This window comes from Brachyhypopomus gauderio, chromosome 5 (genome assembly GCF_052324685.1).
Source record: "Brachyhypopomus gauderio isolate BG-103 chromosome 5, BGAUD_0.2, whole genome shotgun sequence".
Taxonomy (NCBI): Eukaryota; Metazoa; Chordata; class Actinopteri; order Gymnotiformes; family Hypopomidae; genus Brachyhypopomus; species Brachyhypopomus gauderio.
Genome location: NC_135215.1, coordinates 24,958,931 through 24,985,204, shown reverse-complemented (window position 1 = coordinate 24,985,204; position 26,274 = coordinate 24,958,931). Strand labels below are relative to the sequence as shown.

The window sequence follows — 26,274 nt, the reverse complement described above, 5'->3', positions numbered from 1 at the left end:
CCTACGGCTTTGATAATGTATGCCCCTGTGTAGCCCTCTGCTTGTGGTGGCACAACATTCAACTTTTGCTGACCTGATCCTCCAGAATGGAAAATATATAAATGAGCTCAGAAAAATGACTGGTTCCAGAAAATGTAGTAGTGTTCCTACCAGTGAACAGAATAAGAAAATAAAGAGAAACTCAATATTTCATTTTAAAACATTTGAGAAGCATTGATGCCACTCAGTAAATAAATGGGGAAACAAACATGGGGAACATAGTACTACTGATAATGAATGTGTAAGCCATCATGTCCCAGCCAAAAAATATATATATTATATAAAGCAGGACTATAAGTGTGTCTCACCTAACTACTAACCACATGATGTTTTTCAGGGGACACACAGTGCTACACTGCAGATGTCCAGGACAGTTTGGTGATTCTGCACTAGACACACCTGTTAAACATTGAACTTGGATGATGTGTTGAATTTGGTGTGTTTGAGTCACCCAGCAGTCACCCAGCTGTTCTAGACTCTAGGTCACTTGTGTAGATAATGCTTTTCCTTGTTGTCTTGTAACACAGGCCTAGCTTTTGCATTCCAGTGAAATATAGCGATAGTGATAGATTACCAACAGCTTTATATAGCATCCATGCTCCCTGCAGTGAATCCATTTTAGGGTATGTTTCCAAGAGTAGATTGGAAATCTGTAACAGAAGATAAAAAATTATATAATATTAAGAAAGTATCATTCTTTGTACCATACTGCTGTTAAAACAAATGTTTGATGACCTAGTAAAAAAAGCAATAAAATTTTTTATCATTCTTACCAGCATTGAAGTACATAAATAAATACTTTAAATATTTGTTTATCTGAAGAATTTCAAATGCTTGACCTCAGAGTGCTGTGCATCTTCTGGAATGACAACTGTTCTCCTTCCAAGTCCTGCCTGGAGAAGAACAAGTTCTGTAGACATCTTTGGGGTCCTCTCTACACACTTGTTTAAGAGGTAAAACTGAACTGGTGTTGATCTAGCAGTCTTTCTTTTTGGAGATGGGGTGACAATTCTACGGGATTTACAGAGCCCAGGGAAGGATCTGAGGAATAAAATTCAGATATCAACTTCAGATATTTGATTTGGTTGCAGTTGCAGGGGCAGTCTGTTCCTGTGGGGTAAAATGGACACAAATTAAGTATTATATCACGATCGATCGATCGCCAGTGGTTGGAAAACTAGTAACTCATTGAATCATAGATGTAGATCAGAGATAAATAAACTAGATTTTTTTTCAGCGTGAGAAATCGGATGTATAGCGTGTGAAGACAGTCAAATGCCTGTGTCTCACGTTCATTGCATGACAGTTGGCAGCCCTGTGCCTGTCTGCTGTCTGATGCCTGCTATCCCTGAACCTGCACTTCACCTGAAGAAACATCTTAAAACTGTCTACACAATTTGAGTGTACAAAAATATTTCTCAAATCAGTGCAAATGTTTTGACCGTAGTGATATGACATCTTACATCTGAGATTATGCAATGTAACCTCAACTTTGTTGCCATTTGCTTAAAAGTTGCAGAAACTGCAGACACTGCCTGACGGTCATCAGTTAGGGCACTACGCAGTAGAGTAACTCGTGGCATTTCGCAGCTAAGTCTAAAAGGCCAAATTTGGCTTAACTTGTTTTGTAACACTAATAAAGTAAACACAACATAACTGATTTCCCGTTTACGTTTTTTTTTTTTACATTTTCTATTTAATGAGAAATATTTATGTTCCATACTTGGCATTAACCAAGGACCTGCACCTACCTCTCTGCAGTCCGCCATCACGCTGTAACAGACAAGTGTGACACCCTGGGTGACAAGTACTGACAGACAATCACAATTCACATCCAGAAGCCAATCCTGTCTTGATCCCTCCCACGACTGTCAAAAATCACAGGAGCTTAATCGCAAACAGAAAGGGTGTGACAATTTTTCTTGGCGCAAGCAACGCTCTCCTCGCGCGCGATAGTAGTTTTGCTCGCGCGAGAGTTGGTTTGCTGGCGCAAATATGCAGTTTTCCTCGCGCGAAATCATTTTCCGCGCTCGCGCGCTGTCGCTTCGCGAGGTCGTGCACCTCTCGAAGTTTGCAACTTCGCGCACGCCGCGCTTCAGCGCAAAGAACAGTCATGTTTGCCGGGTTCATACACCTAAACAAGGCGGAAGCACTTGTACGTCACTTTCAATATTTCTATATTTCTATATTTCACATTTCTATATTTCCCAGCACGTTAAACTTAATTAAGTTAAATATTTATACATATACTCGAAATGATTACAAATAATTCGCTTTTTTATCACATTATTTAATGGTTGTTTATTTTAATTTTTTTGTTTATTTATCAAAACGCCGAATCTTAATATATTCACGTTCTCTCAAGTTTGGTCCTGGAATTACAAGAGGCTCGTATTTGTTAACCACTGCAAAAACGAAGGCGCCAAGTATGAACGCTTCCGCAGTGCGCGGAGTCACGCGCTACGTCACGTGAAAGTATAAACCTAGCTTTATGCTATAGGGATATTACCATGACAACGGCACAACAAAAGTTTCACCATATAAAAGCGCCACACGCGTTTGTACATTATGTTCTACGCAGGTATAGTGAGATTCATTTCAAATATTCTTAGTTTTATAGAATGACGAATGGTAATTATTATCTTTTTTGAAGTATACGTGTCCTGAGGAATGTTGTAAGATGACTGGATATAAGTTTATATGGTTATATATGTTGTGTGGTGTTTTATCAAAGTTTATGTTGTCTTATTTTATTTATCTACTTTATTTTTATCATCTTAATTTACTATTGTATCACCTTCTATAATCTGTTGTGCTATATGTACAGCGCTTTGTGACTATTGTGTGACTTTCGCGAGTGACCGTAGCGCGACTCAGCACACCTGGCGGGAACCTGCGCGAACGGCGGAAGCGTTCATACTTTTCGCGTCACATTCTTTGCAGTGTTCTCCGTATCGGTATGTGGTAGCAACACCCCTCAAAAACAGGGGAATGAACGTTTACCTCACGAATTTTAATTATTGATTACGTCATTTTTGCCGCGCGCGCGGACCCTAGCGACGTGTCCAGTATAAACCAGGCTTGAACCTAGCTTTAGGCTATAGGGATATTACCATGGCAACGGCACAACAAAAGAAATAGTTTCACCATGTAAAAGCGCCACTCACGCGTTTGTACATTCTGTTCTACGCAGGTATAGTGAGATTCATTTCAAATATTCTTATTTTTATAGAATGACGAATGGTAATTATTATCTTTTTTGAAGTATACGTGTCCTGAGGACTGTTGTAAGATGACTGGATATAAGTTTATATGGTTATATATGTTGTGTGGTGTTTTATCAAAGTTTATGTTGTCTTATTTTATTTATCTACTTTATTTTTATCATCTTAATTTACTATTGTATCACCTTCTATAATCTGTTGTGCTATATGTACAGCGCTTTGTGACTATTGTGTGACTTTCGCGAGCGCGCGACTCAGCACACCTCGCGGGAACCTGCGCGAACGGCGGAAGCGTTCATACTTTCCGCGTCACATTCTTTGCAGTGTTCTCCGTATCGGTATGGGGTAGCAACACCCCTCAAAAACAGGGGAATGAACGTTTACCTCACGAATTTTAATTGATTACGTCATTTTTGCCGCGCGCGCGGACCCTAGCGACGTGTCCAGTATAAACCAGGCTTGAACCTAGCTTTAGGCTATAGGGATATTACCATGGCAACGGCACAACAAAAGAAATAGTTTCACCATGTAAAAGCGCCACTCACGCGTTTGTACATTCTGTTCTACGCAGGTATAGTGAGATTCATTTCAAATATTCTTATTTTTATAGAATGACGAATGGTAATTATTATCTTTTTTGAAGTATACGTGTCCTGGGGACTGTTGTAAGATGACTGGATATAAGTTTATATGGTTATATATGTTGTGTGGTGTTTTATCAAAGTTTATGTTGTCTTATTTTATTTATCTACTTTATTTTTATCATCTTAATTTACTATTGTATCACCTTCTATAATCTGTTGTGCTATATGTACAGCGCTTTGTGACTATTGTGTGACTTTCGCGAGTGACCGTAGCGCGCGACTCAGCACACCTGGCGGGAACCTGCGCGAACGGCGGAAGCGTTCATACTTTCCGCGTCACATTCTTTGCAGTGTTCTCTGTATCGGTATGTGGTAGCAACACCCCTCAAAAACAGGGGAATGAACGTTTACCTCACGAATTTCAATTGATTACCCTATCGACGTGTCCAGTATAAACCAGGCTTGAACCTAGCTTTAGGCTATAGGGATATTGCCATGGCAACGGCACAACAAAAGAAATAGTTTCACCATATAAAAGCGCCACTCACGCGTTTGTATATTCTACTGTTCTACAGGCACGTGCAGAGGGGGGGGCGGAGGGTGCTGGAGCACCTGCCCCTTTGGCCCTTTCTGCCCAAAGTGCCCTTTTGTCAATTTTTGTATGTGTGAAAGTCTGTCTGTGTGGCATAATAATAATAATAATAATAATAATAATAATAATCACCATTCACATGTGAATCACGTTGATTCACATTGACCCTTACGTGCCCTCCTGACTTTACGTGACGTCAGCACGTGACCTAGGCGCTACTAAGCTGCTAACTCTAGATACGGAGAGAGAACAGCTAACGGTCCGGTAGGTAGGTTTTGCCGTGGTATTTGTTTGTGCACGCCACATTGTTTTCTTGCAAGATAACTGACAAAGTTAGTGAAGTTAGCAGCATTCTGTGTGTGTGAGACTCTACACACACTCTCACGAGTTACAGTGTGCCTGTCACTGTGTGTGTATATGTATGTTGCCAGGTTTGCGGTTTTACCGCCAAATTGGGCTTGTTTGAAAAGTCAGTCGCGGGTGAAAATTCAGGAATGGCGGGGTGCGTTTTATTACCGGACTACTTTAAAAATTACCACGACCGCCAAAAAACAAAAAAAGTGTCTGTTGTCTGCTGAGAGAGAGAGAGAGAGAGAGACACACACACACCCTTCCTCTATTCTCTTTCTCCCATTAAAAATGTTAAGTTTATACATGAGTTTATGAGTATCAATTAATAAAAACAGGATGGAACATTACATGTTGAAGTCATGTTTGTGTCAAAACAAATGGTTGCATTTGTTTTTTAGAAACCAAAACTACAGCTGTGAAATTAAAATAAAGAGGTGTAAGAATTGTTCCATTTTTGTCCAAGGACTCCAGGAAGAGAAGCCACAGTTAAACAGTCCAGTGTCTAATGGGGATCTGAATTCAACTTAATACATTATCTTTCTATGTCCTAAATTAATGCAGAGCTTGAATTATAGCTTAGTGGATATAGGCTGTACCTCCACCCCTCTTTTATTCTTGTCCTCCCATTAATGTTCCCCTTTCTTTTTACGAATGTGCAACTTGATCTGTTTAGTTCAGTCAGCCTGCTGTATCCTTTCTCAGCACAGAATCTCCTACAAACAATCAGCCGTATGGCAGGTCACAGTGCGCCATGTTTAATCTTAGTTATCTTTGCATCTTATCATGATCACATAACACTTATTTTAATCAGCCACTATCTCTCCCATGCTCTTTTTAGTCACTTCAATATCAGAACAATACAGCGTCTCCACCAACCCCCTCAACAGTAGCTGTTCAATGTACTCAATCAGGTAAATATAGACTATAGATATAGACTACTTTTGCCCTCTATCAAAGATATGAGATGTGGACAATAATATGGTATGTTGTGATTCCATGTTATATTATTTATGAATAAGGGTTGCTACAAATCAAACTGTTATATTTCAAGGTATGTTTCTGTATGGTGTTTCAAATTTGTGCTCCATGTGCCCCCTTTTCACTTTGAGCACCTGCCCCTCCAAAGGTCTCTGCACGGCCCTGCTGTTCTACACAGGTATAGTGAGACTACATTGATTGAATACAGATTGAAACTGTGTCTGTTCCTCGAGTACCAAAAAATAATTCTCGCAAAGTTAGTAGACAAAATTTAATCAATGTTAAATTCAACTATGCTCCCTCAGAGAGCGGTTTAAATCTGAAACTAGGACTACTAAATATTAGATCCCTGTCATCTAAAGCATTGCTTGTTAATGAAATAAATGATTACCGATCATAATCTATGCATGCTTTGCTTGACGGAAACCTGGACCCTGCATTGAACGGGTCCACAATCCAGTCATACTGAGCAGCACTATTTGGAAAGTATTTTTGAAACAATCCTCTTTTTTGTGCTGTTGTATGCATGGGATCACTGTGGCGGCTCCAGAATCAACGGTTTCAGCAACTTCAGTCAGATTCTCAAAGACATCAGTATTTCCTTGATCGAGGCGCCTGCCCCATACTTCGAGCTTTCGGATGAATGCAGTTATCTCTTCTGCTAGGTGAGGTAGGTGCTTGTCTCTGCCTTGAAGCTGAAGATTTAATTCATTCAGCTTTGCAAATACATCGCTGAGATAAGCCAGTTTCATCAGAGATGGTTTATCACCAAATTTGCAAATCACCATAGCTGTGTGATCAGCTCCCATCTCCTCACAAAGAAAGGAGAACAGTTGCGCTTTTGGAGGTCGCGTTTTGATGAAATTGATCACATCGACGACCGCTGTCAAAACCTTGTTTAGTTCGGGGCTGAGCTGCCTGGAAGCGCTTCCCTATGGATGATGCATTGCGTCCACTGCACGTCTGGAGCAGCCCTCTTGACTAATGTCTGCAGTCCTTTCCTTTTCCCTGCCATAGTTTTGTGCACCATCAGAGCAAAACCCCACACAATTTTCCCATTTCAGCTCATGTTCTGTGAAGTAGCTGTCCATAATGTTGAAGAGCTCCTCAGCCGTGGCTCTTGTTTGCACGGATTTGCAAAAAAGCAAATCCTCGCTCATTGTCAGTGACTCCGATACAAAGCGGACATACGAAATGAACAAACAGTTATTACTGCTGTCTGTGGCTTCGTCCACTTGTATTGCAAAACGATTTTCTTTCAGTTTTTCTATGAGTTGTGCTTCAAGATCATTGGAAATGTTGCAAATACGCCTCGCAGTTTTGTCGTTTGGCAGAGGGATTGTTTTCAATGTTGCAGTGCTTGTCTCATTCAGCATAATTGACACCATGTCAACAGCTGCGGGGAGAATAAGTTGCTCAGCTATTGTGTGTGGTTTCTTGCATTGGGCAACTCTATATGCGACTGTATGATGCCATTTGTGCTGGGTAATCTGTCATTCACTGACGCAGCTTTCACGATCCGCTTTTCCTGCTGACGGTATTCTGTGAGTTTTCATTGGAAAAAATGTATGGGCTTATCAACATGAGCTGGGTGCGAGGTCTCCAAGTGTCTGCACAATTTGTTAGGTCTCATACTGTCTGCTGCCAGCTGTCTAAGACACAGAACTAAGACACAGAACACACATGGGTCGCTCCTCATCCCCCACCTACAGTGAATCCAAAAGCAAGATATGCTTCATCATACCTTATTTTTGGTTGGCTTTTTGATTGATTTGGCCTGTCTGTCTTCTGTTTCTCTGTTGGTGCGGAATCGCCATCTTTTGTCCTTGTAACAAATTTGTCCATTTTGTAAACACCTCTACAGCCCTGTTGTACTGTTTACACCAGGGGTGGGCAATTAATTTTTACAAGGGGCCACATGAGAAACCTGAATTGTGTCAGAGGGCCACACAAACAATAATGACATCATCACAGTGGCTCCGCCCACCTCACGCAAACTTCCGCGAACGGAGGAGGCACTTATACTTGCCCTGTCACATTCTGTGCAGTGTTCTCCGAAACTATGTGTGTTGGTATAAAGAAACACCCCTCAAAAACAGGGGAAGGAACATTTACCTGACCAATTTTAATGTTGCTTTTTGTTTCAGATTTGAAAAGTGCTGGAATATAGGCTAAATACTTGAAAATGTTTAAAATTGTAACTACTTCGTTTCACAACAAATAGCCATCTGAATGAACAGTTTTCTTGTATTACGTTAACAAATATGAGCCTCTTGTAATTCTAGGACGAAACATGAGAGAACGTGAAGACGTTAAGATTGGGCGTTTTGAAAATAAACAACAATTAAATAATGTGATAAAAAAGCGAATTATTTCGGATCATTTCGAATATATGTATAAATATTTAACTTAATTAAGTATAACGTGCTGGGAAATATTGGAATGGACCTTGAAAGTGATGTATATAATAACAATAATAATAGAATTTTATTTATAAGCGCCTTTCAAGACACACAAGGACACTTTACAAGGGAATGAGCAACAAGAGTTTATATAAAACTAAAAATGATTAGAATAAATCACCAACAATTTAAAATAAATTATTAAATAACTAAAAACATTAGAAAGAAGCAGCAGATGAGAAAAGAGACACACACATACACACATATACATAAACACATACACATGTATAAATGCTTTAATTCCACCTTGTAAAGGTGTATGAACCCTGCAAACATGACTTTGTTCATTGCGCTGAAGCGCGGCGCGCGCGCGAAGTTACAAAATTCGAGAGGTGCACGACCTTGCGAATCAACAGCGCGTGAGACCCTCTGCCACCGCGATTACATAATTTTCGCCGCGCGAACAACGGGCCGGATGTGGCCCGCGGGCCGTAGTATGCCCAGGTCTGGTTTACACTGTTCCGCAGACATTTTAAACATCCGGGGCTTATGCAAAACAAACAGGCATTAAAACAACAGGCTTAAAAAGGTTAATTTCTTCCAATTGCTTGCGCCCCACCTGCAATACCCATGCGCCCCACACTTTGAGAAACGCTGCCCTAAATGAAGCGTCTCCCTCTGGCTGTAGATATGTCCATAACCCCCATCCAAATGGTCGAGGAGGTGGGGTCGCCACAATATATGACTCTGATATAGGCATTTTTCAAAAATTTGGCTTCAAGTTTAATTCTTTTGAACATCTCATCCTCACTGTATCTAATGTTTCAAATTCAACAACTAACAAAGCATTGCAGTCGTTTATGTTAATTACTATTTACCGCCCCCCTGGTTCATACTCTGAGTTCTTGCAGGAGTTTTCAGACTTCCTGTCTCATGTAGTGCTATCAGCCGATAAGGTGATTATAGTTGGTGATTTTAATATCCATTTTGAAAATCAGTGTGACTCTTTTAGCATACATTTTCAAGCAATTCTTGATTCAATGGGTATCACTCAGAATGTGGTGGGTCCTACGCATAACTGTAGTCATACTTTAGACTTGGTCTTGTCATTTGGTATTAACATATCCAGTTTAGCAATTCTTCCTCAGAGTGAGGCCATTTCTGACCACAGCCTCATAACATAAGAGTTGTGTTTAACTGACTGTATTAATCGGCCACCCCGCTACCAAATTAAACGAACTATAAAACCCAGCACCATAGACACGCTCACTGATATTTTACCAGGTCTGACAAACATTGATCCACCTGTAGCTCCGGAAGGACTAGAGCGTTTCACCGAGCACGTAGAGACTTCTCTTCGTACAGCTTTAGACAAGGTTGCGCCATTACGATATAAGAGAGCCACTGAGAGAAGAATAGCGCCATGGTACAATGAGCACACACGTAGTCTCAAATGAGCCGCGCGGATCCTGGAGCGTAAATGGCAAAATTCGAAGTTAGAAGTGTATAGACTTGTATATGTGTATATGAAAGTATATGGAAAAGTGTATATGGAAAAGCAGCCTTATTGAATATAAGCATGCCCTCCATACGGCAAAGTCCTTATACTTATCAGCCTTAATAGACATAAAAACAATTCAGGACTCCTTTTTAAAACTGTTTCCAGCCTTACGAGGAGTCACGAACAAATCAATTCTCTAATTCCACTAGAGTGTAGCAGTAACAATTTTATGAAATTCTTTAATGATAAGATTGATAAAATTAGGGAAAAAATTTGTAGTGCTATCTCAGAGCCTGTCAACGTGCCAATGCACCTTGACAGCTGTCTGGTCAGCTCTGAGCCCTGTTAGAGTCCTTCTCCCCAACTGGTCGTGAGGAGCTTATTTCACTGGTGAAATCTGCTAAACCCTCCACATGCATACTAGATGCTGTGCAGCCGGACTGACTGACTGAACTGTTGTTGTGGCGTGAAATAGGAAAGGGTTGCATCCTGATGCGATGGACAAACTGATTTCACAGATTTTTTCCTCAAAAAAAATCCTCAGATTTTTTCCATCTTCAGTTTTCTTGTGAAGGCCAAGATCTTGTGAATGTTTGCCCTACCCCAAACAGCTTGGTTTGTGTAGTGGAATTACTTGAAAGATGTTGGAGGCTGTAATCTTGCTGAAGAGAGTTCATGTCTTAAAGGTGTTCTGCAAAAAAAACTAGCAATGTCTGTTGTTCAGGTTTTGCTCTCATTATAAATAGGTCATCTTTGCATTGTTTTACGGCTTACGGCCACACCAGCCTGAAAACGCCCGATCTCATCTGACCTCGGAAGCTAAGCTCGTTTGGGCCTGGTTAGTACTTGTATGGGAGACAGCTTGGGAATACCAGGTGCTGTGTGACTTTTATAGTTGAGTTGCTGTTTACATTCAATTAGCAAGCTTAAAGGTGTTCTGCAAAAAAAAACTAGCAATGTCTATTGTTCAGGTTTTGCTCTCATTATAAATAGGTCATCTTTGCATTGTTTTACGGCTTACGGCCACACCAGCCTGAAAACGCCCGATCTCATTTGACCTCGGAAGCTAAGCTCGTTTGGGCCTGGTTAGTACTTGGATGGGAGACCACCTGGGAATACCAGGTGCTGTAAGCCTATTAGATTTAATTATCAAGCTAAATAGGTTTGGGCCAGGTTAATACTTGTATGGGAGACAGCTTGGGAATGCCAGGTGCTGTGTGACTTTTATAGTTGAGTTGCTGTTTACATTCAATTAGCAAGCTTAAATGTGTTCTGCAAAAAAACTAGCAATTTCTGTTGTTCAGGTTTTGCTCTTGTTATAATTAGATCATCTTTGCATTGTTTTATGGCTTACGGCCACACCAGCCTGAAAACGCCCGATTTCGTTTGACCTAGGAAGCTAAATAGGTTTAGGCCAGGTTAATACTTGTATGGGAGACAGCTTGGGAATACCAGGTGCTGTGTGACTTTTATAGTTGAGTTGCTGTTTACATTCAATTAGCAAGCTTAAATGTGTTCTGCAAAAAAACTAGCAATTTCTGTTGTTCAGGTTTTGCTCTTGTTATAATTAGATAATCTTTGCATTGTTTTATGGCTTACGGCCACACCAGCCTGAAAACGCCCGATTTCATTTGACCTAGGAAGCTAAATAGGTTTAGGCCAGGTTAATACTTGTATGGGAGACAGCTTGGGAATACCAGGTGCTGTGTGACTTTTATAGTTGAGTTGCTGTTTACATTCAATTAGCAAGCTTAAATGTGTTCTGCAAAAAAACTAGCAATTTCTGTTGTTCAGGTTTTGCTCTTGTTATAATTAGATAATCTTTGCATTGTTTTATGGCTTACGGCCACACCAGCCTGAAAACGCCCGATTTCATTTGACCTAGGAAGCTAAATAGGTTTAGGCCAGGTTAATACTTGTATGGGAGACAGCTTGGGAATACCAGGTGCTGTGTGACTTTTATAGTTGAGTTGCTATTTACATTCAATTAGCAAGCTTAAAGGTGTTCTGCAAAAAAACCTAGCAATGTCTGTTGTTCAGGTTTTGCTCTCATTATAAATAGGTCATCTTTGCATTGTTTTACGGCTTACGGCCACACCAGCCTGAAAACGCCCGATCTCATTTGACCTCGGAAGCTAAGCTCGTTTGGGCCTGGTTAGTACTTGGATGGGAGACCACCTGGGAATACCAGGTACTGTAAGCCTATTAGATTTAATTATCAAGCTTAAATGTTTTCTGCAAAAATCTAGCAATTTCTGTTGTTCAGGTTTTGCTCTTGTTATAATTAGATAATCTTTGCATTGTTTTATGGCTTACGGCCACACCAGCCTGAAAACGCCCGATCCTATTTGACCTAGGAAGCTAAATAGGTTTAGGCCAGGTTAATACTTGTATGGGAGACAGCTTGGGAATACCAGGTGCTGTGTGACTTTTATAGTTGAGTTGCTATTTACATTCAATTAGCAAGCTTAAAGGTGTTCTGCAAAAAAAACTAGCAATGTCTGTTGTTCAGGTTTTGCTCTCATTATAAATAGGTCATCTTTGCATTGTTTTACGGCTTACGGCCACACCAGCCTGAAAACGCCCGATCTCATTTGACCTCGGAAGCTAAGCTCGTTTGGGCCTGGTTAGTACTTGGATGGGAGACCACCTGGGAATACCAGGTGCTGTAAGCCTATTAGATTTAATTATCAAGCTAAATAGGTTTGGGCCAGGTTAATACTTGTATGGGAGACAGCTTGGGAATACCAGGTGCTGTGTGACTTTTATAGTTGAGTTGCTGTTTACATTCAATTAGCAAGCTTAAATGTGTTCTGCAAAAAAACTAGCAATTTCTGTTGTTCAGGTTTTGCTCTTGTTATAATTAGATCATCTTTGCATTGTTTTATGGCTTACGGCCACACCAGCCTGAAAACGCCCGATTTCATTTGACCTAGGAAGCTAAATAGGTTTAGGCCAGGTTAATACTTGTATGGGAGACAGCTTGGGAATACCAGGTGCTGTGTGACTTTTATAGTTGAGTTGCTATTTACATTCAATTAGCAAGCTTAAAGGTGTTCTGCAAAAAAAACTAGCAATGTCTGTTGTTCAGGTTTTGCTCTCATTATAAATAGGTCATCTTTGCATTGTTTTACGGCTTACGGCCACACCAGCCTGAAAACGCCCGATCTCATTTGACCTCGGAAGCTAAGCTCGTTTGGGCCTGGTTAGTACTTGGATGGGAGACCACCTGGGAATACCAGGTGCTGTAAGCCTATTAGATTTAATTATCAAGCTAAATAGGTTTGGGCCAGGTTAATACTTGTATGGGAGACAGCTTGGGAATACCAGGTGCTGTGTGACTTTTATAGTTGAGTTGCTGTTTACATTCAATTAGCAAGCTTAAATGTGTTCTGCAAAAAAACTAGCAATTTCTGTTGTTCAGGTTTTGCTCTTGTTATAATTAGATAATCTTTGCATTGTTTTATGGCTTGCGGCCACACCAGCCTGAAAACGCCCGATCTCATTTGACCTCGGAAGCTAAATAGGTTTTGGCCAGGTTAATACTTGTATGGGGGACAGCTTGGGAATACCAGGTGCTGTGTGACTTTTATAGTTGAGTTGCTGTTTACATTCAATTAGCAAGCTTAAATGTGTTCTGCAAAAACTAGCAATTTCTGTTGTTCAGGTTTTGCTCTTGTTATAATTAGATAATCTTTGCATTGTTTTATGGCTTACGGCCACACCAGCCTGAAAACGCCCGATTTCATTTGACCTAGGAAGCTAAATAGGTTTAGGCCAGGTTAATACTTGTATGGGAGACAGCTTGGGAATACCAGGTGCTGTGTGACTTTTATAGTTGAGTTGCTGTTTACATTCAATTAGCAAGCTTAAATGTGTTCTGCAAAAAAACTAGCAATTTCTGTTGTTCAGGTTTTGCTCTTGTTATAATTAGATAATCTTTGCATTGTTTTATGGCTTACGGCCACACCAGCCTGAAAACGCCCGATTTCATTTGACCTAGGAAGCTAAATAGGTTTAGGCCAGGTTAATACTTGTATGGGAGACAGCTTGGGAATACCAGGTGCTGTGTGACTTTTATAGTTGAGTTGCTATTTACATTCAATTAGCAAGCTTAAAGGTGTTCTGCAAAAAAAACTAGCAATGTCTGTTGTTCAGGTTTTGCTCTCATTATAAATAGGTCATCTTTGCATTGTTTTACGGCTTACGGCCACACCAGCCTGAAAACGCCCGATCTCATTTGACCTCGGAAGCTAAGCTCGTTTGGGCCTGGTTAGTACTTGGATGGGAGACCACCTGGGAATACCAGGTGCTGTAAGCCTATTAGATTTAATTATCAAGCTAAATAGGTTTGGGCCAGGTTAATACTTGTATGGGAGACAGCTTGGGAATACCAGGTGCTGTGTGACTTTTATAGTTGAGTTGCTGTTTACATTCAATTAGCAAGCTTAAATGTGTTCTGCAAAAAAACTAGCAATTTCTGTTGTTCAGGTTTTGCTCTTGTTATAATTAGATCATCTTTGCATTGTTTTATGGCTTACGGCCACACCAGCCTGAAAACGCCCGATTTCATTTGACCTAGGAAGCTAAATAGGTTTAGGCCAGGTTAATACTTGTATGGGAGACAGCTTGGGAATACCAGGTGCTGTGTGACTTTTATAGTTGAGTTGCTATTTACATTCAATTAGCAAGCTTAAAGGTGTTCTGCAAAAAAAACTAGCAATGTCTGTTGTTCAGGTTTTGCTCTCATTATAAATAGGTCATCTTTGCATTGTTTTACGGCTTACGGCCACACCAGCCTGAAAACGCCCGATCTCATTTGACCTCGGAAGCTAAGCTCGTTTGGGCCTGGTTAGTACTTGGATGGGAGACCACCTGGGAATACCAGGTGCTGTAAGCCTATTAGATTTAATTATCAAGCTAAATAGGTTTGGGCCAGGTTAATACTTGTATGGGAGACAGCTTGGGAATACCAGGTGCTGTGTGACTTTTATAGTTGAGTTGCTGTTTACATTCAATTAGCAAGCTTAAATGTGTTCTGCAAAAAAACTAGCAATTTCTGTTGTTCAGGTTTTGCTCTTGTTATAATTAGATAATCTTTGCATTGTTTTATGGCTTGCGGCCACACCAGCCTGAAAACGCCCGATCTCATTTGACCTCGGAAGCTAAATAGGTTTTGGCCAGGTTAATACTTGTATGGGGGACAGCTTGGGAATACCAGGTGCTGTGTGACTTTTATAGTTGAGTTGCTGTTTACATTCAATTAGCAAGCTTAAATGTGTTCTGCAAAAAACTAGCAATTTCTGTTGTTCAGGTTTTGCTCTTGTTATAATTAGATAATCTTTGCATTGTTTTATGGCTTACGGCCACACCAGCCTGAAAACGCCCGATTTCATTTGACCTAGGAAGCTAAATAGGTTTAGGCCAGGTTAATACTTGTATGGGAGACAGCTTGGGAATACCAGGTGCTGTGTGACTTTTATAGTTGAGTTGCTGTTTACATTCAATTAGCAAGCTTAAATGTGTTCTGCAAAAAAACTAGCAATTTCTGTTGTTCAGGTTTTGCTCTTGTTATAATTAGATAATCTTTGCATTGTTTTATGGCTTACGGCCACACCAGCCTGAAAACGCCCGATTTCATTTGACCTAGGAAGCTAAATAGGTTTAGGCCAGGTTAATACTTGTATGGGAGACAGCTTGGGAATACCAGGTGCTGTGTGACTTTTATAGTTGAGTTGCTGTTTACATTCAATTAGCAAGCTTAAATGTGTTCTGCAAAAAAACTAGCAATTTCTGTTGTTCAGGTTTTGCTCTTGTTATAATTAGATAATCTTTGCATTGTTTTATGGCTTACGGCCACACCAGCCTGAAAACGCCCGATTTCATTTGACCTAGGAAGCTAAATAGGTTTAGGCCAGGTTAATACTTGTATGGGAGACAGCTTGGGAATACCAGGTGCTGTGTGACTTTTATAGTTGAGTTGCTATTTACATTCAATTAGCAAGCTTAAAGGTGTTCTGCAAAAAAAACTAGCAATGTCTGTTGTTCAGGTTTTGCTCTCATTATAAATAGGTCATCTTTGCATTGTTTTACGGCTTACGGCCACACCAGCCTGAAAACGCCCGATCTCATTTGACCTCGGAAGCTAAGCTCGTTTGGGCCTGGTTAGTACTTGGATGGGAGACCACCTGGGAATACCAGGTGCTGTAAGCCTATTAGATTTAATTATCAAGCTAAATAGGTTTGGGCCAGGTTAATACTTGTATGGGAGACAGCTTGGGAATACCAGGTGCTGTGTGACTTTTATAGTTGAGTTGCTATTTACATTCAATTAGCAAGCTTAAAGGTGTTCTGCAAAAAAAACTAGCAATGTCTGTTGTTCAGGTTTTGCTCTCATTATAAATAGGTCATCTTTGCATTGTTTTACGGCTTACGGCCACACCAGCCTGAAAACGCCCGATCTCATTTGACCTCGGAAGCTAAGCTCGTTTGGGCCTGGTTAGTACTTGGATGGGAGACCACCTGGGAATACCAGGTGCTGTAAGCCTATTAGATTTAATTATCAAGCTAAATAGGTTTGGGCCAGGTTAATACTTGTATGGGAGACAGCTTGGGAATACCAGGTGCTGTGTGACTTTTATAGTTGAGTTGCTGTTTACATTCAATTAGCAAGCTTAAATGTGTTCTGCAAAAAACTAGCAATTTCTGTTGTTCAGGTTTTGCTCTTGTTATAATTAGATAATCTTTGCATTGTTTTATGGCTTACGGCCACACCAGCCTGAAAACGCCCGATTTCATTTGACCTAGGAAGCTAAATAGGTTTAGGCCAGGTTAATACTTGTATGGGAGACAGCTTGGGAATACCAGGTGCTGTGTGACTTTTATAGTTGAGTTGCTATTTACATTCAATTAGCAAGCTTAAAGGTGTTCTGCAAAAAAAACTAGCAATGTCTGTTGTTCAGGTTTTGCTCTCATTATAAATAGGTCATCTTTGCATTGTTTTACGGCTTACGGCCACACCAGCCTGAAAACGCCCGATCTCATTTGACCTCGGAAGCTAAGCTCGTTTGGGCCTGGTTAGTACTTGGATGGGAGACCACCTGGGAATACCAGGTACTGTAAGCCTATTAGATTTAATTATCAAGCTTAAATGTGTTCTGCAAAAATCTAGCAATTTCTGTTGTTCAGGTTTTGCTCTTGTTATAATTAGATAATCTTTGCATTGTTTTATGGCTTACGGCCACACCAGCCTGAAAACGCCCGATCCTATTTGACCTAGGAAGCTAAATAGGTTTAGGCCAGGTTAATACTTGTATGGGAGACAGCTTGGGAATACCAGGTGCTGTGTGACTTTTATAGTTGAGTTGCTATTTACATTCAATTAGCAAGCTTAAAGGTGTTCTGCAAAAAAAACTAGCAATGTCTGTTGTTCAGGTTTTGCTCTCATTATAAATAGGTCATCTTTGCATCGTTTTATGGCTTACGGCCACACCAGCCTGAAAACGCCCGATCTCATTTGACCTCGGAAGCTAAGCTTGTTTGGGCCTGGTTAGTACTTGGATGGGAGACCACCTGGGAATACCAGGTGCTGTAAGCCTATTAGATTTAATTATCAAGCTAAATAGGTTTGGGCCAGGTTAATACTTGTATGGGAGACAGCTTGGGAATACCAGGTGCTGTGTGACTTTTATAGTTGAGTTGCTGTTTACATTCAATTAGCAAGCTTAAATGTGTTCTGCAAAAAAACTAGCAATTTCTGTTGTTCAGGTTTTGCTCTTGTTATAATTAGATAATCTTTGCATTGTTTTATGGCTTACGGCCACACCAGCCTGAAAACGCCCGATTTCATTTGACCTAGGAAGCTAAATAGGTTTAGGCCAGGTTAATACTTGTATGGGAGACAGCTTGGGAATACCAGGTGCTGTGTGACTTTTATAGTTGAGTTGCTATTTACATTCAATTAGCAAGCTTAAAGGTGTTCTGCAAAAAAAACTAGCAATGTCTGTTGTTCAGGTTTTGCTCTCATTATAAATAGGTCATCTTTGCATTGTTTTACGGCTTACGGCCACACCAGCCTGAAAACGCCCGATCTCATTTGACCTCGGAAGCTAAGCTCGTTTGGGCCTGGTTAGTACTTGGATGGGAGACCACCTGGGAATACCAGGTACTGTAAGCCTATTAGATTTAATTATCAAGCTTAAATGTGTTCTGCAAAAATCTAGCAATTTCTGTTGTTCAGGTTTTGCTCTTGTTATAATTAGATAATCTTTGCATTGTTTTATGGCTTACGGCCACACCAGCCTGAAAACGCCCGATCCTATTTGACCTAGGAAGCTAAATAGGTTTAGGCCAGGTTAATACTTGTATGGGAGACAGCTTGGGAATACCAGGTGCTGTGTGACTTTTATAGTTGAGTTGCTATTTACATTCAATTAGCAAGCTTAAAGGTGTTCTGCAAAAAAAACTAGCAATGTCTGTTGTTCAGGTTTTGCTCTCATTATAAATAGGTCATCTTTGCATTGTTTTACGGCTTACGGCCACACCAGCCTGAAAACGCCCGATCTCATTTGACCTCGGAAGCTAAGCTCGTTTGGGCCTGGTTAGTACTTGGATGGGAGACCACCTGGGAATACCAGGTGCTGTAAGCCTATTAGATTTAATTATCAAGCTAAATAGGTTTGGGCCAGGTTAATACTTGTATGGGAGACAGCTTGGGAATGCCAGGTGCTGTGTGACTTTTATAGTTGAGTTGCTGTTTACATTCAATTAGCAAGCTTAAATGTGTTCTGCAAAAAAACTAGCAATTTCTGTTGTTCAGGTTTTGCTCTTGTTATAATTAGATAATCTTTGCATTGTTTTATGGCTTACGGCCACACCAGCCTGAAAACGCCCGATTTCATTTGACCTAGGAAGCTAAATAGGTTTAGGCCAGGTTAATACTTATATGGGAGACAGCTTGGGAATACCAGGTGCTGTGTGACTTTTATAGTTGAGTTGCTATTTACATTCAATTAGCAAGCTTAAAGGTGTTCTGCAAAAAAAACTAGCAATGTCTGTTGTTCAGGTTTTGCTCTCATTATAAATAGGTCATCTTTGCATTGTTTTACGGCTTACGGCCACACCAGCCTGAAAACGCCCGATCTCATTTGACCTCGGAAGCTAAGCTCGTTTGGGCCTGGTTAGTACTTGGATGGGAGACCACCTGGGAATACCAGGTACTGTAAGCCTATTAGATTTAATTATCAAGCTTAAATGTGTTCTGCAAAAATCTAGCAATTTCTGTTGTTCAGGTTTTGCTCTTGTTATAATTAGATAATCTTTGCATTGTTTTATGGCTTACGGCCACACCAGCCTGAAAACGCCCGATCCTATTTGACCTAGGAAGCTAAATAGGTTTAGGCCAGGTTAATACTTGTATGGGAGACAGCTTGGGAATACCAGGTGCTGTGTGACTTTTATAGTTGAGTTGCTATTTACATTCAATTAGCAAGCTTAAAGGTGTTCTGCAAAAAAAACTAGCAATGTCTGTTGTTCAGGTTTTGCTCTCATTATAAATAGGTCATCTTTGCATTGTTATACGGCTTACGGCCACACCAGCCTGAAAACGCCCGATCTCATTTGACCTCGGAAGCTAAGCTCGTTTGGGCCTGGTTAGTACTTGGATGGGAGACCACCTGGGAATACCAGGTGCTGTAAGCCTATTAGATTTAATTATCAAGCTAAATAGGTTTGGGCCAGGTTAATACTTGTATGGGAGACAGCTTGGGAATACCAGGTGCTGTGTGACTTTTATAGTTGAGTTGCTGTTTACATTCAATTAGCAAGCTTAAATGTGTTCTGCAAAAAAACTAGCAATTTCTGTTGTTCAGGTTTTGCTCTTGTTATAATTAGATCATCTTTGCATTGTTTTATGGCTTACGGCCACACCAGCCTGAAAACGCCCGATTTCATTTGACCTAGGAAGCTAAATAGGTTTAGGCCAGGTTAATACTTGTATGGGAGACAGCTTGGGAATACCAGGTGCTGTGTGACTTTTATAGTTGAGTTGCTATTTACATTCAATTAGCAAGCTTAAAGGTGTTCTGCAAAAAAAACTAGCAATGTCTGTTGTTCAGGTTTTGCTCTCATTATAAATAGGTCATCTTTGCATTGTTTTACGGCTTACGGCCACACCAGCCTGAAAACGCCCGATCTCATTTGACCTCGGAAGCTAAGCTCGTTTGGGCCTGGTTAGTACTTGGATGGGAGACCACCTGGGAATACCAGGTGCTGTAAGCCTATTAGATTTAATTATCAAGCTAAATAGGTTTGGGCCAGGTTAATACTTGTATGGGAGACAGCTTGGGAATACCAGGTGCTGTGTGACTTTTATAGTTGAGTTGCTGTTTACATTCAATTAGCAAGCTTAAATGTGTTCTGCAAAAAAACTAGCAATTTCTGTTGTTCAGGTTTTGCTCTTGTTATAATTAGATAATCTTTGCATTGTTTTATGGCTTGCGGCCACACCAGCCTGAAAACGCCCGATCTCATTTGACCTCGGAAGCTAAATAGGTTTTGGCCAGGTTAATACTTGTATGGGGGACAGCTTGGGAATACCAGGTGCTGTGTGACTTTTATAGTTGAGTTGCTGTTTACATTCAATTAGCAAGCTTAAATGTGTTCTGCAAAAAAACTAGCAATTTCTGTTGTTCAGGTTTTGCTCTTGTTATAATTAGATAATCTTTGCATTGTTTTATGGCTTACGGCCACACCAGCCTGAAAACGCCCGATTTCATTTGACCTAGGAAGCTAAATAGGTTTAGGCCAGGTTAATACTTGTATGGGAGACAGCTTGGGAATACCAGGTGCTGTGTGACTTTTATAGTTGAGTTGCTGTTTACATTCAATTAGCAAGCTTAAATGTGTTCTGCAAAAAAACTAGCAATTTCTGTTGTTCAGGTTTTGCTCTTGTTATAATTAGATAATCTTTGCATTGTTTTATGGCTTACGGCCACACCAGCCTGAAAACGCCCGATTTCATTTGACCTAGGAAGCTAAATAGGTTTAGGCCAGGTTAATACTTGTATGGGAGACAGCTTGGGAATACCAGGTGCTGTGTGACTTTTATAGTTGAGTTGCTATTTACATTCAATTAGCAAGCTTAAAGGTGTTCTGCAAAAAAAACTAGCAATGTCTGTTGTTCAGGTTTTGCTCTCATTATAAATAGGTCATCTTTGCATTGTTTTACGGCTTACGGCCACACCAGCCTGAAAACGCCCGATCTCATTTGACCTCGGAAGCTAAGCTCGTTTGGGCCTGGTTAGTACTTGGATGGGAGACCACCTGGGAATACCAGGTGCTGTAAGCCTATTAGATTTAATTATCAAGCTAAATAGGTTTGGGCCAGGTTAATACTTGTATGGGAGACAGCTTGGGAATACCAGGTGCTGTGTGACTTTTATAGTTGAGTTGCTATTTACATTCAATTAGCAAGCTTAAATGTGTTCTGCAAAAAAACTAGCAATTTCTGTTGTTCAGGTTTTGCTCTTGTTATAATTAGATCATCTTTGCATTGTTTTATGGCTTACGGCCACACCAGCCTGAAAACGCCCGATTTCATTTGACCTAGGAAGCTAAATAGGTTTAGGCCAGGTTAATACTTGTATGGGAGACAGCTTGGGAATACCAGGTGCTGTGTGACTTTTATAGTTGAGTTGCTATTTACATTCAATTAGCAAGCTTAAAGGTGTTCTGCAAAAAAAACTAGCAATGTCTGTTGTTCAGGTTTTGCTCTCATTATAAATAGGTCATCTTTGCATTGTTTTACGGCTTACGGCCACACCAGCCTGAAAACGCCCGATCTCATTTGACCTCGGAAGCTAAGCTCGTTTGGGCCTGGTTAGTACTTGGATGGGAGACCACCTGGGAATACCAGGTACTGTAAGCCTATTAGATTTAATTATCAAGCTTAAATGTGTTCTGCAAAAATCTAGCAATTTCTGTTGTTCAGGTTTTGCTCTTGTTATAATTAGATAATCTTTGCATTGTTTTATGGCTTACGGCCACACCAGCCTGAAAACGCCCGATCCTATTTGACCTAGGAAGCTAAATAGGTTTAGGCCAGGTTAATACTTGTATGGGAGACAGCTTGGGAATACCAGGTGCTGTGTGACTTTTATAGTTGAGTTGCTATTTACATTCAATTAGCAAGCTTAAAGGTGTTCTGCAAAAAAAACTAGCAATGTCTGTTGTTCAGGTTTTGCTCTCATTATAAATAGGTCATCTTTGCATTGTTTTATGGCTTACGGCCACACCAGCCTGAAAACGCCCGATCTCATTTGACCTCGGAAGCTAAGCTTGTTTGGGCCTGGTTAGTACTTGGATGGGAGACCACCTGGGAATACCAGGTGCTGTAAGCCTATTAGATTTAATTATCAAGCTAAATAGGTTTGGGCCAGGTTAATACTTGTATGGGAGACAGCTTGGGAATACCAGGTGCTGTGTGACTTTTATAGTTGAGTTGCTGTTTACATTCAATTAGCAAGCTTAAATGTGTTCTGCAAAAAAACTAGCAATTTCTGTTGTTCAGGTTTTGCTCTTGTTATAATTAGATAATCTTTGCATTGTTTTATGGCTTACGGCCACACCAGCCTGAAAACGCCCGATTTCATTTGACCTAGGAAGCTAAATAGGTTTAGGCCAGGTTAATACTTGTATGGGAGACAGCTTGGGAATACCAGGTGCTGTGTGACTTTTATAGTTGAGTTGCTATTTACATTCAATTAGCAAGCTTAAAGGTGTTCTGCAAAAAAAACTAGCAATGTCTGTTGTTCAGGTTTTGCTCTCATTATAAATAGGTCATCTTTGCATTGTTTTACGGCTTACGGCCACACCAGCCTGAAAACGCCCGATCTCATTTGACCTCGGAAGCTAAGCTCGTTTGGGCCTGGTTAGTACTTGGATGGGAGACCACCTGGGAATACCAGGTACTGTAAGCCTATTAGATTTAATTATCAAGCTTAAATGTGTTCTGCAAAAATCTAGCAATTTCTGTTGTTCAGGTTTTGCTCTTGTTATAATTAGATAATCTTTGCATTGTTTTATGGCTTACGGCCACACCAGCCTGAAAACGCCCGATCCTATTTGACCTAGGAAGCTAAATAGGTTTAGGCCAGGTTAATACTTGTATGGGAGACAGCTTGGGAATACCAGGTGCTGTGTGACTTTTATAGTTGAGTTGCTATTTACATTCAATTAGCAAGCTTAAAGGTGTTCTGCAAAAAAAACTAGCAATGTCTGTTGTTCAGGTTTTGCTCTCATTATAAATAGGTCATCTTTGCATTGTTTTACGGCTTACGGCCACACCAGCCTGAAAACGCCCGATCTCATTTGACCTCGGAAGCTAAGCTCGTTTGGGCCTGGTTAGTACTTGGATGGGAGACCACCTGGGAATACCAGGTGCTGTAAGCCTATTAGATTTAATTATCAAGCTAAATAGGTTTGGGCCAGGTTAATACTTGTATGGGAGACAGCTTGGGAATGCCAGGTGCTGTGTGACTTTTATAGTTGAGTTGCTGTTTACATTCAATTAGCAAGCTTAAATGTGTTCTGCAAAAAAACTAGCAATTTCTGTTGTTCAGGTTTTGCTCTTGTTATAATTAGATAATCTTTGCATTGTTTTATGGCTTACGGCCACACCAGCCTGAAAACGCCCGATTTCATTTGACCTAGGAAGCTAAATAGGTTTAGGCCAGGTTAATACTTGTATGGGAGACAGCTTGGGAATACCAGGTGCTGTGTGACTTTTATAGTTGAGTTGCTATTTACATTCAATTAGCAAGCTTAAAGGTGTTCTGCAAAAAAAACTAGCAATGTCTGTTGTTCAGGTTTTGCTCTCATTATAAATAGGTCATCTTTGCATTGTTTTACGGCTTACGGCCACACCAGCCTGAAAACGCCCGATCTCATTTGACCTCGGAAGCTAAGCTCGTTTGGGCCTGGTTAGTACTTGGATGGGAGACCACCTGGGAATACCAGGTGCTGTAAGCCTATTAGATTTAATTATCAAGCTAAATAGGTTTGGGCCAGGTTAATACTTGTATGGGAGACAGCTTGGGAATACCAGGTGCTGTGTGACTTTTATAGTTGAGTTGCTGTTTACATTCAATTAGCAAGCTTAAATGTGTTCTGCAAAAAAACTAGCAATTTCTGTTGTTCAGGTTTTGCTCTTGTTATAATTAGATCATCTTTGCATTGTTTTATGGCTTACGGCCACACCAGCCTGAAAACGCCCGATTTCATTTGACCTAGGAAGCTAAATAGGTTTAGGCCAGGTTAATACTTGTATGGGAGACAGCTTGGGAATACCAGGTGCTGTGTGACTTTTATAGTTGAGTTGCTATTTACATTCAATTAGCAAGCTTAAAGGTGTTCTGCAAAAAAAACTAGCAATGTCTGTTGTTCAGGTTTTGCTCTCATTATAAATAGGTCATCTTTGCATTGTTTTACGGCTTACGGCCACACCAGCCTGAAAACGCCCGATCTCATTTGACCTCGGAAGCTAAGCTCGTTTGGGCCTGGTTAGTACTTGGATGGGAGACCACCTGGGAATACCAGGTACTGTAAGCCTATTAGATTTAATTATCAAGCTTAAATGTGTTCTGCAAAAATCTAGCAATTTCTGTTGTTCAGGTTTTGCTCTTGTTATAATTAGATAATCTTTGCATTGTTTTATGGCTTACGGCCACACCAGCCTGAAAACGCCCGATCCTATTTGACCTAGGAAGCTAAATAGGTTTAGGCCAGGTTAATACTTGTATGGGAGACAGCTTGGGAATACCAGGTGCTGTGTGACTTTTATAGTTGAGTTGCTATTTACATTCAATTAGCAAGCTTAAAGGTGTTCTGCAAAAAAAACTAGCAATGTCTGTTGTTCAGGTTTTGCTCTCATTATAAATAGGTCATCTTTGCATTGTTTTATGGCTTACGGCCACACCAGCCTGAAAACGCCCGATCTCATTTGACCTCGGAAGCTAAGCTTGTTTGGGCCTGGTTAGTACTTGGATGGGAGACCACCTGGGAATACCAGGTGCTGTAAGCCTATTAGATTTAATTATCAAGCTAAATAGGTTTGGGCCAGGTTAATACTTGTATGGGAGACAGCTTGGGAATACCAGGTGCTGTGTGACTTTTATAGTTGAGTTGCTGTTTACATTCAATTAGCAAGCTTAAATGTGTTCTGCAAAAAAACTAGCAATTTCTGTTGTTCAGGTTTTGCTCTTGTTATAATTAGATAATCTTTGCATTGTTTTATGGCTTACGGCCACACCAGCCTGAAAACGCCCGATTTCATTTGACCTAGGAAGCTAAATAGGTTTAGGCCAGGTTAATACTTGTATGGGAGACAGCTTGGGAATACCAGGTGCTGTGTGACTTTTATAGTTGAGTTGCTATTTACATTCAATTAGCAAGCTTAAAGGTGTTCTGCAAAAAAAACTAGCAATGTCTGTTGTTCAGGTTTTGCTCTCATTATAAATAGGTCATCTTTGCATTGTTTTACGGCTTACGGCCACACCAGCCTGAAAACGCCCGATCTCATTTGACCTCGGAAGCTAAGCTCGTTTGGGCCTGGTTAGTACTTGGATGGGAGACCACCTGGGAATACCAGGTACTGTAAGCCTATTAGATTTAATTATCAAGCTTAAATGTGTTCTGCAAAAATCTAGCAATTTCTGTTGTTCAGGTTTTGCTCTTGTTATAATTAGATAATCTTTGCATTGTTTTATGGCTTACGGCCACACCAGCCTGAAAACGCCCGATCCTATTTGACCTAGGAAGCTAAATAGGTTTAGGCCAGGTTAATACTTGTATGGGAGACAGCTTGGGAATACCAGGTGCTGTGTGACTTTTATAGTTGAGTTGCTATTTACATTCAATTAGCAAGCTTAAAGGTGTTCTGCAAAAAAAACTAGCAATGTCTGTTGTTCAGGTTTTGCTCTCATTATAAATAGGTCATCTTTGCATTGTTTTACGGCTTACGGCCACACCAGCCTGAAAACGCCCGATCTCATTTGACCTCGGAAGCTAAGCTCGTTTGGGCCTGGTTAGTACTTGGATGGGAGACCACCTGGGAATACCAGGTACTGTAAGCCTATTAGATTTAATTATCAAGCTTAAATGTGTTCTGCAAAAATCTAGCAATTTCTGTTGTTCAGGTTTTGCTCTTGTTATAATTAGATAATCTTTGCATTGTTTTATGGCTTACGGCCACACCAGCCTGAAAACGCCCGATCCTATTTGACCTAGGAAGCTAAATAGGTTTAGGCCAGGTTAATACTTGTATGGGAGACAGCTTGGGAATACCAGGTGCTGTGTGACTTTTATAGTTGAGTTGCTATTTACATTCAATTAGCAAGCTTAAAGGTGTTCTGCAAAAAAAACTAGCAATGTCTGTTGTTCAGGTTTTGCTCTCATTATAAATAGGTCATCTTTGCATTGTTTTATGGCTTACGGCCACACCAGCCTGAAAACGCCCGATCTCATTTGACCTCGGAAGCTAAGCTTGTTTGGGCCTGGTTAGTACTTGGATGGGAGACCACCTGGGAATACCAGGTGCTGTAAGCCT

The 26,274-nt window shown here is 40.5% G+C and overlaps 1 protein-coding gene, 1 long non-coding RNA gene, 26 other non-coding genes and 32 pseudogenes across 33 annotated transcripts in view; 59 read left to right on the top strand and 1 right to left on the bottom strand.

Moving 5' to 3' along the window:
- Positions 1-2,094, bottom strand: part of LOC143513882 (uncharacterized) — an 8,862-nt gene extending 6,768 nt beyond the window's left edge. For 4 of the 6 annotated variants that reach the window (XM_077004574.1, XM_077004575.1, XM_077004573.1 and 1 more), the window contains exons 1-4: positions 1,791-2,094; positions 879-1,080; positions 614-689; positions 74-146 (exon numbers count right to left, since the gene is read on the bottom strand). In XM_077004574.1, the coding sequence (XP_076860689.1) occupies positions 74-146; positions 614-689; positions 879-959 (230 nt within the window). In that variant the 5' untranslated portion in view covers positions 960-1,080; positions 1,791-2,094. Of the gene's footprint in view, positions 1-73; positions 147-613; positions 690-878; positions 1,139-1,790 lie in introns of those variants that run through there. The other 2 variants (XR_013130704.1, XM_077004576.1) reach the window with 2 other exon arrangements.
- Positions 2,095-4,557: 2,463 nt separating this feature from the next.
- Positions 4,558-6,434, top strand: LOC143513881 (uncharacterized). The gene is made up of 3 exons (XR_013130703.1): positions 4,558-5,701; positions 5,917-5,946; positions 6,319-6,434. It is a non-coding gene; the product is annotated as an uncharacterized LOC143513881 (long non-coding RNA).
- Positions 6,435-10,439: 4,005 nt separating this feature from the next.
- Positions 10,440-10,558, top strand: LOC143516001 (5S ribosomal RNA; annotated as a pseudogene).
- A 128-nt stretch (positions 10,559-10,686) lies between these two features.
- On the top strand, positions 10,687-10,805 carry LOC143515812 (5S ribosomal RNA). The gene has a single exon (XR_013131372.1). It is a non-coding gene; the product is annotated as a 5S ribosomal RNA (ribosomal RNA).
- Positions 10,806-11,264: 459 nt separating this feature from the next.
- LOC143515484 (5S ribosomal RNA) lies at positions 11,265-11,383 on the top strand (annotated as a pseudogene).
- A 126-nt stretch (positions 11,384-11,509) lies between these two features.
- On the top strand, positions 11,510-11,628 carry LOC143515483 (5S ribosomal RNA; annotated as a pseudogene).
- A 127-nt stretch (positions 11,629-11,755) lies between these two features.
- Positions 11,756-11,874, top strand: LOC143515968 (5S ribosomal RNA). Its single transcript, XR_013131522.1, has one exon. It is a non-coding gene; the product is annotated as a 5S ribosomal RNA (ribosomal RNA).
- Positions 11,875-11,981: 107 nt separating this feature from the next.
- LOC143516097 (5S ribosomal RNA) lies at positions 11,982-12,100 on the top strand (annotated as a pseudogene).
- Positions 12,101-12,227: 127 nt separating this feature from the next.
- Positions 12,228-12,346, top strand: LOC143515810 (5S ribosomal RNA). Its single transcript, XR_013131371.1, has one exon. It is a non-coding gene; the product is annotated as a 5S ribosomal RNA (ribosomal RNA).
- Positions 12,347-12,560: 214 nt separating this feature from the next.
- Positions 12,561-12,679, top strand: LOC143515482 (5S ribosomal RNA; annotated as a pseudogene).
- Positions 12,680-12,806: 127 nt separating this feature from the next.
- LOC143515808 (5S ribosomal RNA) lies at positions 12,807-12,925 on the top strand. The gene has a single exon (XR_013131369.1). It is a non-coding gene; the product is annotated as a 5S ribosomal RNA (ribosomal RNA).
- Positions 12,926-13,139: 214 nt separating this feature from the next.
- Positions 13,140-13,258, top strand: LOC143516030 (5S ribosomal RNA; annotated as a pseudogene).
- A 124-nt stretch (positions 13,259-13,382) lies between these two features.
- Positions 13,383-13,501, top strand: LOC143515480 (5S ribosomal RNA; annotated as a pseudogene).
- Positions 13,502-13,627: 126 nt separating this feature from the next.
- On the top strand, positions 13,628-13,746 carry LOC143515479 (5S ribosomal RNA; annotated as a pseudogene).
- Positions 13,747-13,873: 127 nt separating this feature from the next.
- Positions 13,874-13,992, top strand: LOC143515807 (5S ribosomal RNA). Its single transcript, XR_013131368.1, has one exon. It is a non-coding gene; the product is annotated as a 5S ribosomal RNA (ribosomal RNA).
- Positions 13,993-14,206: 214 nt separating this feature from the next.
- Positions 14,207-14,325, top strand: LOC143515478 (5S ribosomal RNA; annotated as a pseudogene).
- Positions 14,326-14,452: 127 nt separating this feature from the next.
- Positions 14,453-14,571, top strand: LOC143515806 (5S ribosomal RNA). Its single transcript, XR_013131367.1, has one exon. It is a non-coding gene; the product is annotated as a 5S ribosomal RNA (ribosomal RNA).
- A 214-nt stretch (positions 14,572-14,785) lies between these two features.
- Positions 14,786-14,904, top strand: LOC143516029 (5S ribosomal RNA; annotated as a pseudogene).
- Positions 14,905-15,029: 125 nt separating this feature from the next.
- Positions 15,030-15,148, top strand: LOC143515477 (5S ribosomal RNA; annotated as a pseudogene).
- Positions 15,149-15,274: 126 nt separating this feature from the next.
- On the top strand, positions 15,275-15,393 carry LOC143515476 (5S ribosomal RNA; annotated as a pseudogene).
- A 126-nt stretch (positions 15,394-15,519) lies between these two features.
- LOC143515475 (5S ribosomal RNA) lies at positions 15,520-15,638 on the top strand (annotated as a pseudogene).
- A 127-nt stretch (positions 15,639-15,765) lies between these two features.
- LOC143515805 (5S ribosomal RNA) lies at positions 15,766-15,884 on the top strand. Its single transcript, XR_013131366.1, has one exon. It is a non-coding gene; the product is annotated as a 5S ribosomal RNA (ribosomal RNA).
- Positions 15,885-16,099: 215 nt separating this feature from the next.
- LOC143515804 (5S ribosomal RNA) lies at positions 16,100-16,218 on the top strand. Its single transcript, XR_013131365.1, has one exon. It is a non-coding gene; the product is annotated as a 5S ribosomal RNA (ribosomal RNA).
- A 213-nt stretch (positions 16,219-16,431) lies between these two features.
- LOC143515474 (5S ribosomal RNA) lies at positions 16,432-16,550 on the top strand (annotated as a pseudogene).
- A 127-nt stretch (positions 16,551-16,677) lies between these two features.
- Positions 16,678-16,796, top strand: LOC143515967 (5S ribosomal RNA). The gene has a single exon (XR_013131521.1). It is a non-coding gene; the product is annotated as a 5S ribosomal RNA (ribosomal RNA).
- Positions 16,797-16,903: 107 nt separating this feature from the next.
- LOC143516096 (5S ribosomal RNA) lies at positions 16,904-17,022 on the top strand (annotated as a pseudogene).
- Positions 17,023-17,149: 127 nt separating this feature from the next.
- On the top strand, positions 17,150-17,268 carry LOC143515883 (5S ribosomal RNA). The gene has a single exon (XR_013131441.1). It is a non-coding gene; the product is annotated as a 5S ribosomal RNA (ribosomal RNA).
- A 214-nt stretch (positions 17,269-17,482) lies between these two features.
- Positions 17,483-17,601, top strand: LOC143515473 (5S ribosomal RNA; annotated as a pseudogene).
- A 127-nt stretch (positions 17,602-17,728) lies between these two features.
- Positions 17,729-17,847, top strand: LOC143515966 (5S ribosomal RNA). The gene has a single exon (XR_013131520.1). It is a non-coding gene; the product is annotated as a 5S ribosomal RNA (ribosomal RNA).
- A 107-nt stretch (positions 17,848-17,954) lies between these two features.
- Positions 17,955-18,073, top strand: LOC143516095 (5S ribosomal RNA; annotated as a pseudogene).
- A 127-nt stretch (positions 18,074-18,200) lies between these two features.
- LOC143515803 (5S ribosomal RNA) lies at positions 18,201-18,319 on the top strand. The gene has a single exon (XR_013131364.1). It is a non-coding gene; the product is annotated as a 5S ribosomal RNA (ribosomal RNA).
- A 460-nt stretch (positions 18,320-18,779) lies between these two features.
- Positions 18,780-18,898, top strand: LOC143515965 (5S ribosomal RNA). Its single transcript, XR_013131519.1, has one exon. It is a non-coding gene; the product is annotated as a 5S ribosomal RNA (ribosomal RNA).
- Positions 18,899-19,005: 107 nt separating this feature from the next.
- LOC143516094 (5S ribosomal RNA) lies at positions 19,006-19,124 on the top strand (annotated as a pseudogene).
- A 127-nt stretch (positions 19,125-19,251) lies between these two features.
- LOC143515802 (5S ribosomal RNA) lies at positions 19,252-19,370 on the top strand. Its single transcript, XR_013131363.1, has one exon. It is a non-coding gene; the product is annotated as a 5S ribosomal RNA (ribosomal RNA).
- Positions 19,371-19,584: 214 nt separating this feature from the next.
- LOC143515472 (5S ribosomal RNA) lies at positions 19,585-19,703 on the top strand (annotated as a pseudogene).
- Positions 19,704-19,830: 127 nt separating this feature from the next.
- LOC143515801 (5S ribosomal RNA) lies at positions 19,831-19,949 on the top strand. The gene has a single exon (XR_013131362.1). It is a non-coding gene; the product is annotated as a 5S ribosomal RNA (ribosomal RNA).
- A 214-nt stretch (positions 19,950-20,163) lies between these two features.
- LOC143516028 (5S ribosomal RNA) lies at positions 20,164-20,282 on the top strand (annotated as a pseudogene).
- A 126-nt stretch (positions 20,283-20,408) lies between these two features.
- On the top strand, positions 20,409-20,527 carry LOC143515471 (5S ribosomal RNA; annotated as a pseudogene).
- Positions 20,528-20,653: 126 nt separating this feature from the next.
- On the top strand, positions 20,654-20,772 carry LOC143515469 (5S ribosomal RNA; annotated as a pseudogene).
- A 127-nt stretch (positions 20,773-20,899) lies between these two features.
- Positions 20,900-21,018, top strand: LOC143515800 (5S ribosomal RNA). The gene has a single exon (XR_013131361.1). It is a non-coding gene; the product is annotated as a 5S ribosomal RNA (ribosomal RNA).
- A 214-nt stretch (positions 21,019-21,232) lies between these two features.
- On the top strand, positions 21,233-21,351 carry LOC143515468 (5S ribosomal RNA; annotated as a pseudogene).
- Positions 21,352-21,478: 127 nt separating this feature from the next.
- On the top strand, positions 21,479-21,597 carry LOC143515964 (5S ribosomal RNA). Its single transcript, XR_013131518.1, has one exon. It is a non-coding gene; the product is annotated as a 5S ribosomal RNA (ribosomal RNA).
- Positions 21,598-21,704: 107 nt separating this feature from the next.
- On the top strand, positions 21,705-21,823 carry LOC143516093 (5S ribosomal RNA; annotated as a pseudogene).
- A 127-nt stretch (positions 21,824-21,950) lies between these two features.
- Positions 21,951-22,069, top strand: LOC143515882 (5S ribosomal RNA). The gene has a single exon (XR_013131440.1). It is a non-coding gene; the product is annotated as a 5S ribosomal RNA (ribosomal RNA).
- Positions 22,070-22,283: 214 nt separating this feature from the next.
- On the top strand, positions 22,284-22,402 carry LOC143515467 (5S ribosomal RNA; annotated as a pseudogene).
- Positions 22,403-22,529: 127 nt separating this feature from the next.
- LOC143515962 (5S ribosomal RNA) lies at positions 22,530-22,648 on the top strand. The gene has a single exon (XR_013131517.1). It is a non-coding gene; the product is annotated as a 5S ribosomal RNA (ribosomal RNA).
- Positions 22,649-22,755: 107 nt separating this feature from the next.
- LOC143516092 (5S ribosomal RNA) lies at positions 22,756-22,874 on the top strand (annotated as a pseudogene).
- A 127-nt stretch (positions 22,875-23,001) lies between these two features.
- On the top strand, positions 23,002-23,120 carry LOC143515799 (5S ribosomal RNA). Its single transcript, XR_013131360.1, has one exon. It is a non-coding gene; the product is annotated as a 5S ribosomal RNA (ribosomal RNA).
- A 214-nt stretch (positions 23,121-23,334) lies between these two features.
- Positions 23,335-23,453, top strand: LOC143515466 (5S ribosomal RNA; annotated as a pseudogene).
- Positions 23,454-23,580: 127 nt separating this feature from the next.
- On the top strand, positions 23,581-23,699 carry LOC143515797 (5S ribosomal RNA). Its single transcript, XR_013131358.1, has one exon. It is a non-coding gene; the product is annotated as a 5S ribosomal RNA (ribosomal RNA).
- Positions 23,700-23,913: 214 nt separating this feature from the next.
- LOC143515465 (5S ribosomal RNA) lies at positions 23,914-24,032 on the top strand (annotated as a pseudogene).
- A 127-nt stretch (positions 24,033-24,159) lies between these two features.
- On the top strand, positions 24,160-24,278 carry LOC143515960 (5S ribosomal RNA). Its single transcript, XR_013131515.1, has one exon. It is a non-coding gene; the product is annotated as a 5S ribosomal RNA (ribosomal RNA).
- A 107-nt stretch (positions 24,279-24,385) lies between these two features.
- LOC143516091 (5S ribosomal RNA) lies at positions 24,386-24,504 on the top strand (annotated as a pseudogene).
- A 127-nt stretch (positions 24,505-24,631) lies between these two features.
- On the top strand, positions 24,632-24,750 carry LOC143515881 (5S ribosomal RNA). Its single transcript, XR_013131439.1, has one exon. It is a non-coding gene; the product is annotated as a 5S ribosomal RNA (ribosomal RNA).
- Positions 24,751-24,964: 214 nt separating this feature from the next.
- Positions 24,965-25,083, top strand: LOC143515464 (5S ribosomal RNA; annotated as a pseudogene).
- A 127-nt stretch (positions 25,084-25,210) lies between these two features.
- On the top strand, positions 25,211-25,329 carry LOC143515959 (5S ribosomal RNA). The gene has a single exon (XR_013131514.1). It is a non-coding gene; the product is annotated as a 5S ribosomal RNA (ribosomal RNA).
- Positions 25,330-25,436: 107 nt separating this feature from the next.
- LOC143516090 (5S ribosomal RNA) lies at positions 25,437-25,555 on the top strand (annotated as a pseudogene).
- Positions 25,556-25,682: 127 nt separating this feature from the next.
- Positions 25,683-25,801, top strand: LOC143515958 (5S ribosomal RNA). Its single transcript, XR_013131513.1, has one exon. It is a non-coding gene; the product is annotated as a 5S ribosomal RNA (ribosomal RNA).
- Positions 25,802-25,908: 107 nt separating this feature from the next.
- Positions 25,909-26,027, top strand: LOC143516088 (5S ribosomal RNA; annotated as a pseudogene).
- Positions 26,028-26,154: 127 nt separating this feature from the next.
- On the top strand, positions 26,155-26,273 carry LOC143515880 (5S ribosomal RNA). Its single transcript, XR_013131438.1, has one exon. It is a non-coding gene; the product is annotated as a 5S ribosomal RNA (ribosomal RNA).
- Position 26,274: the final 1 nt, after the last annotated feature.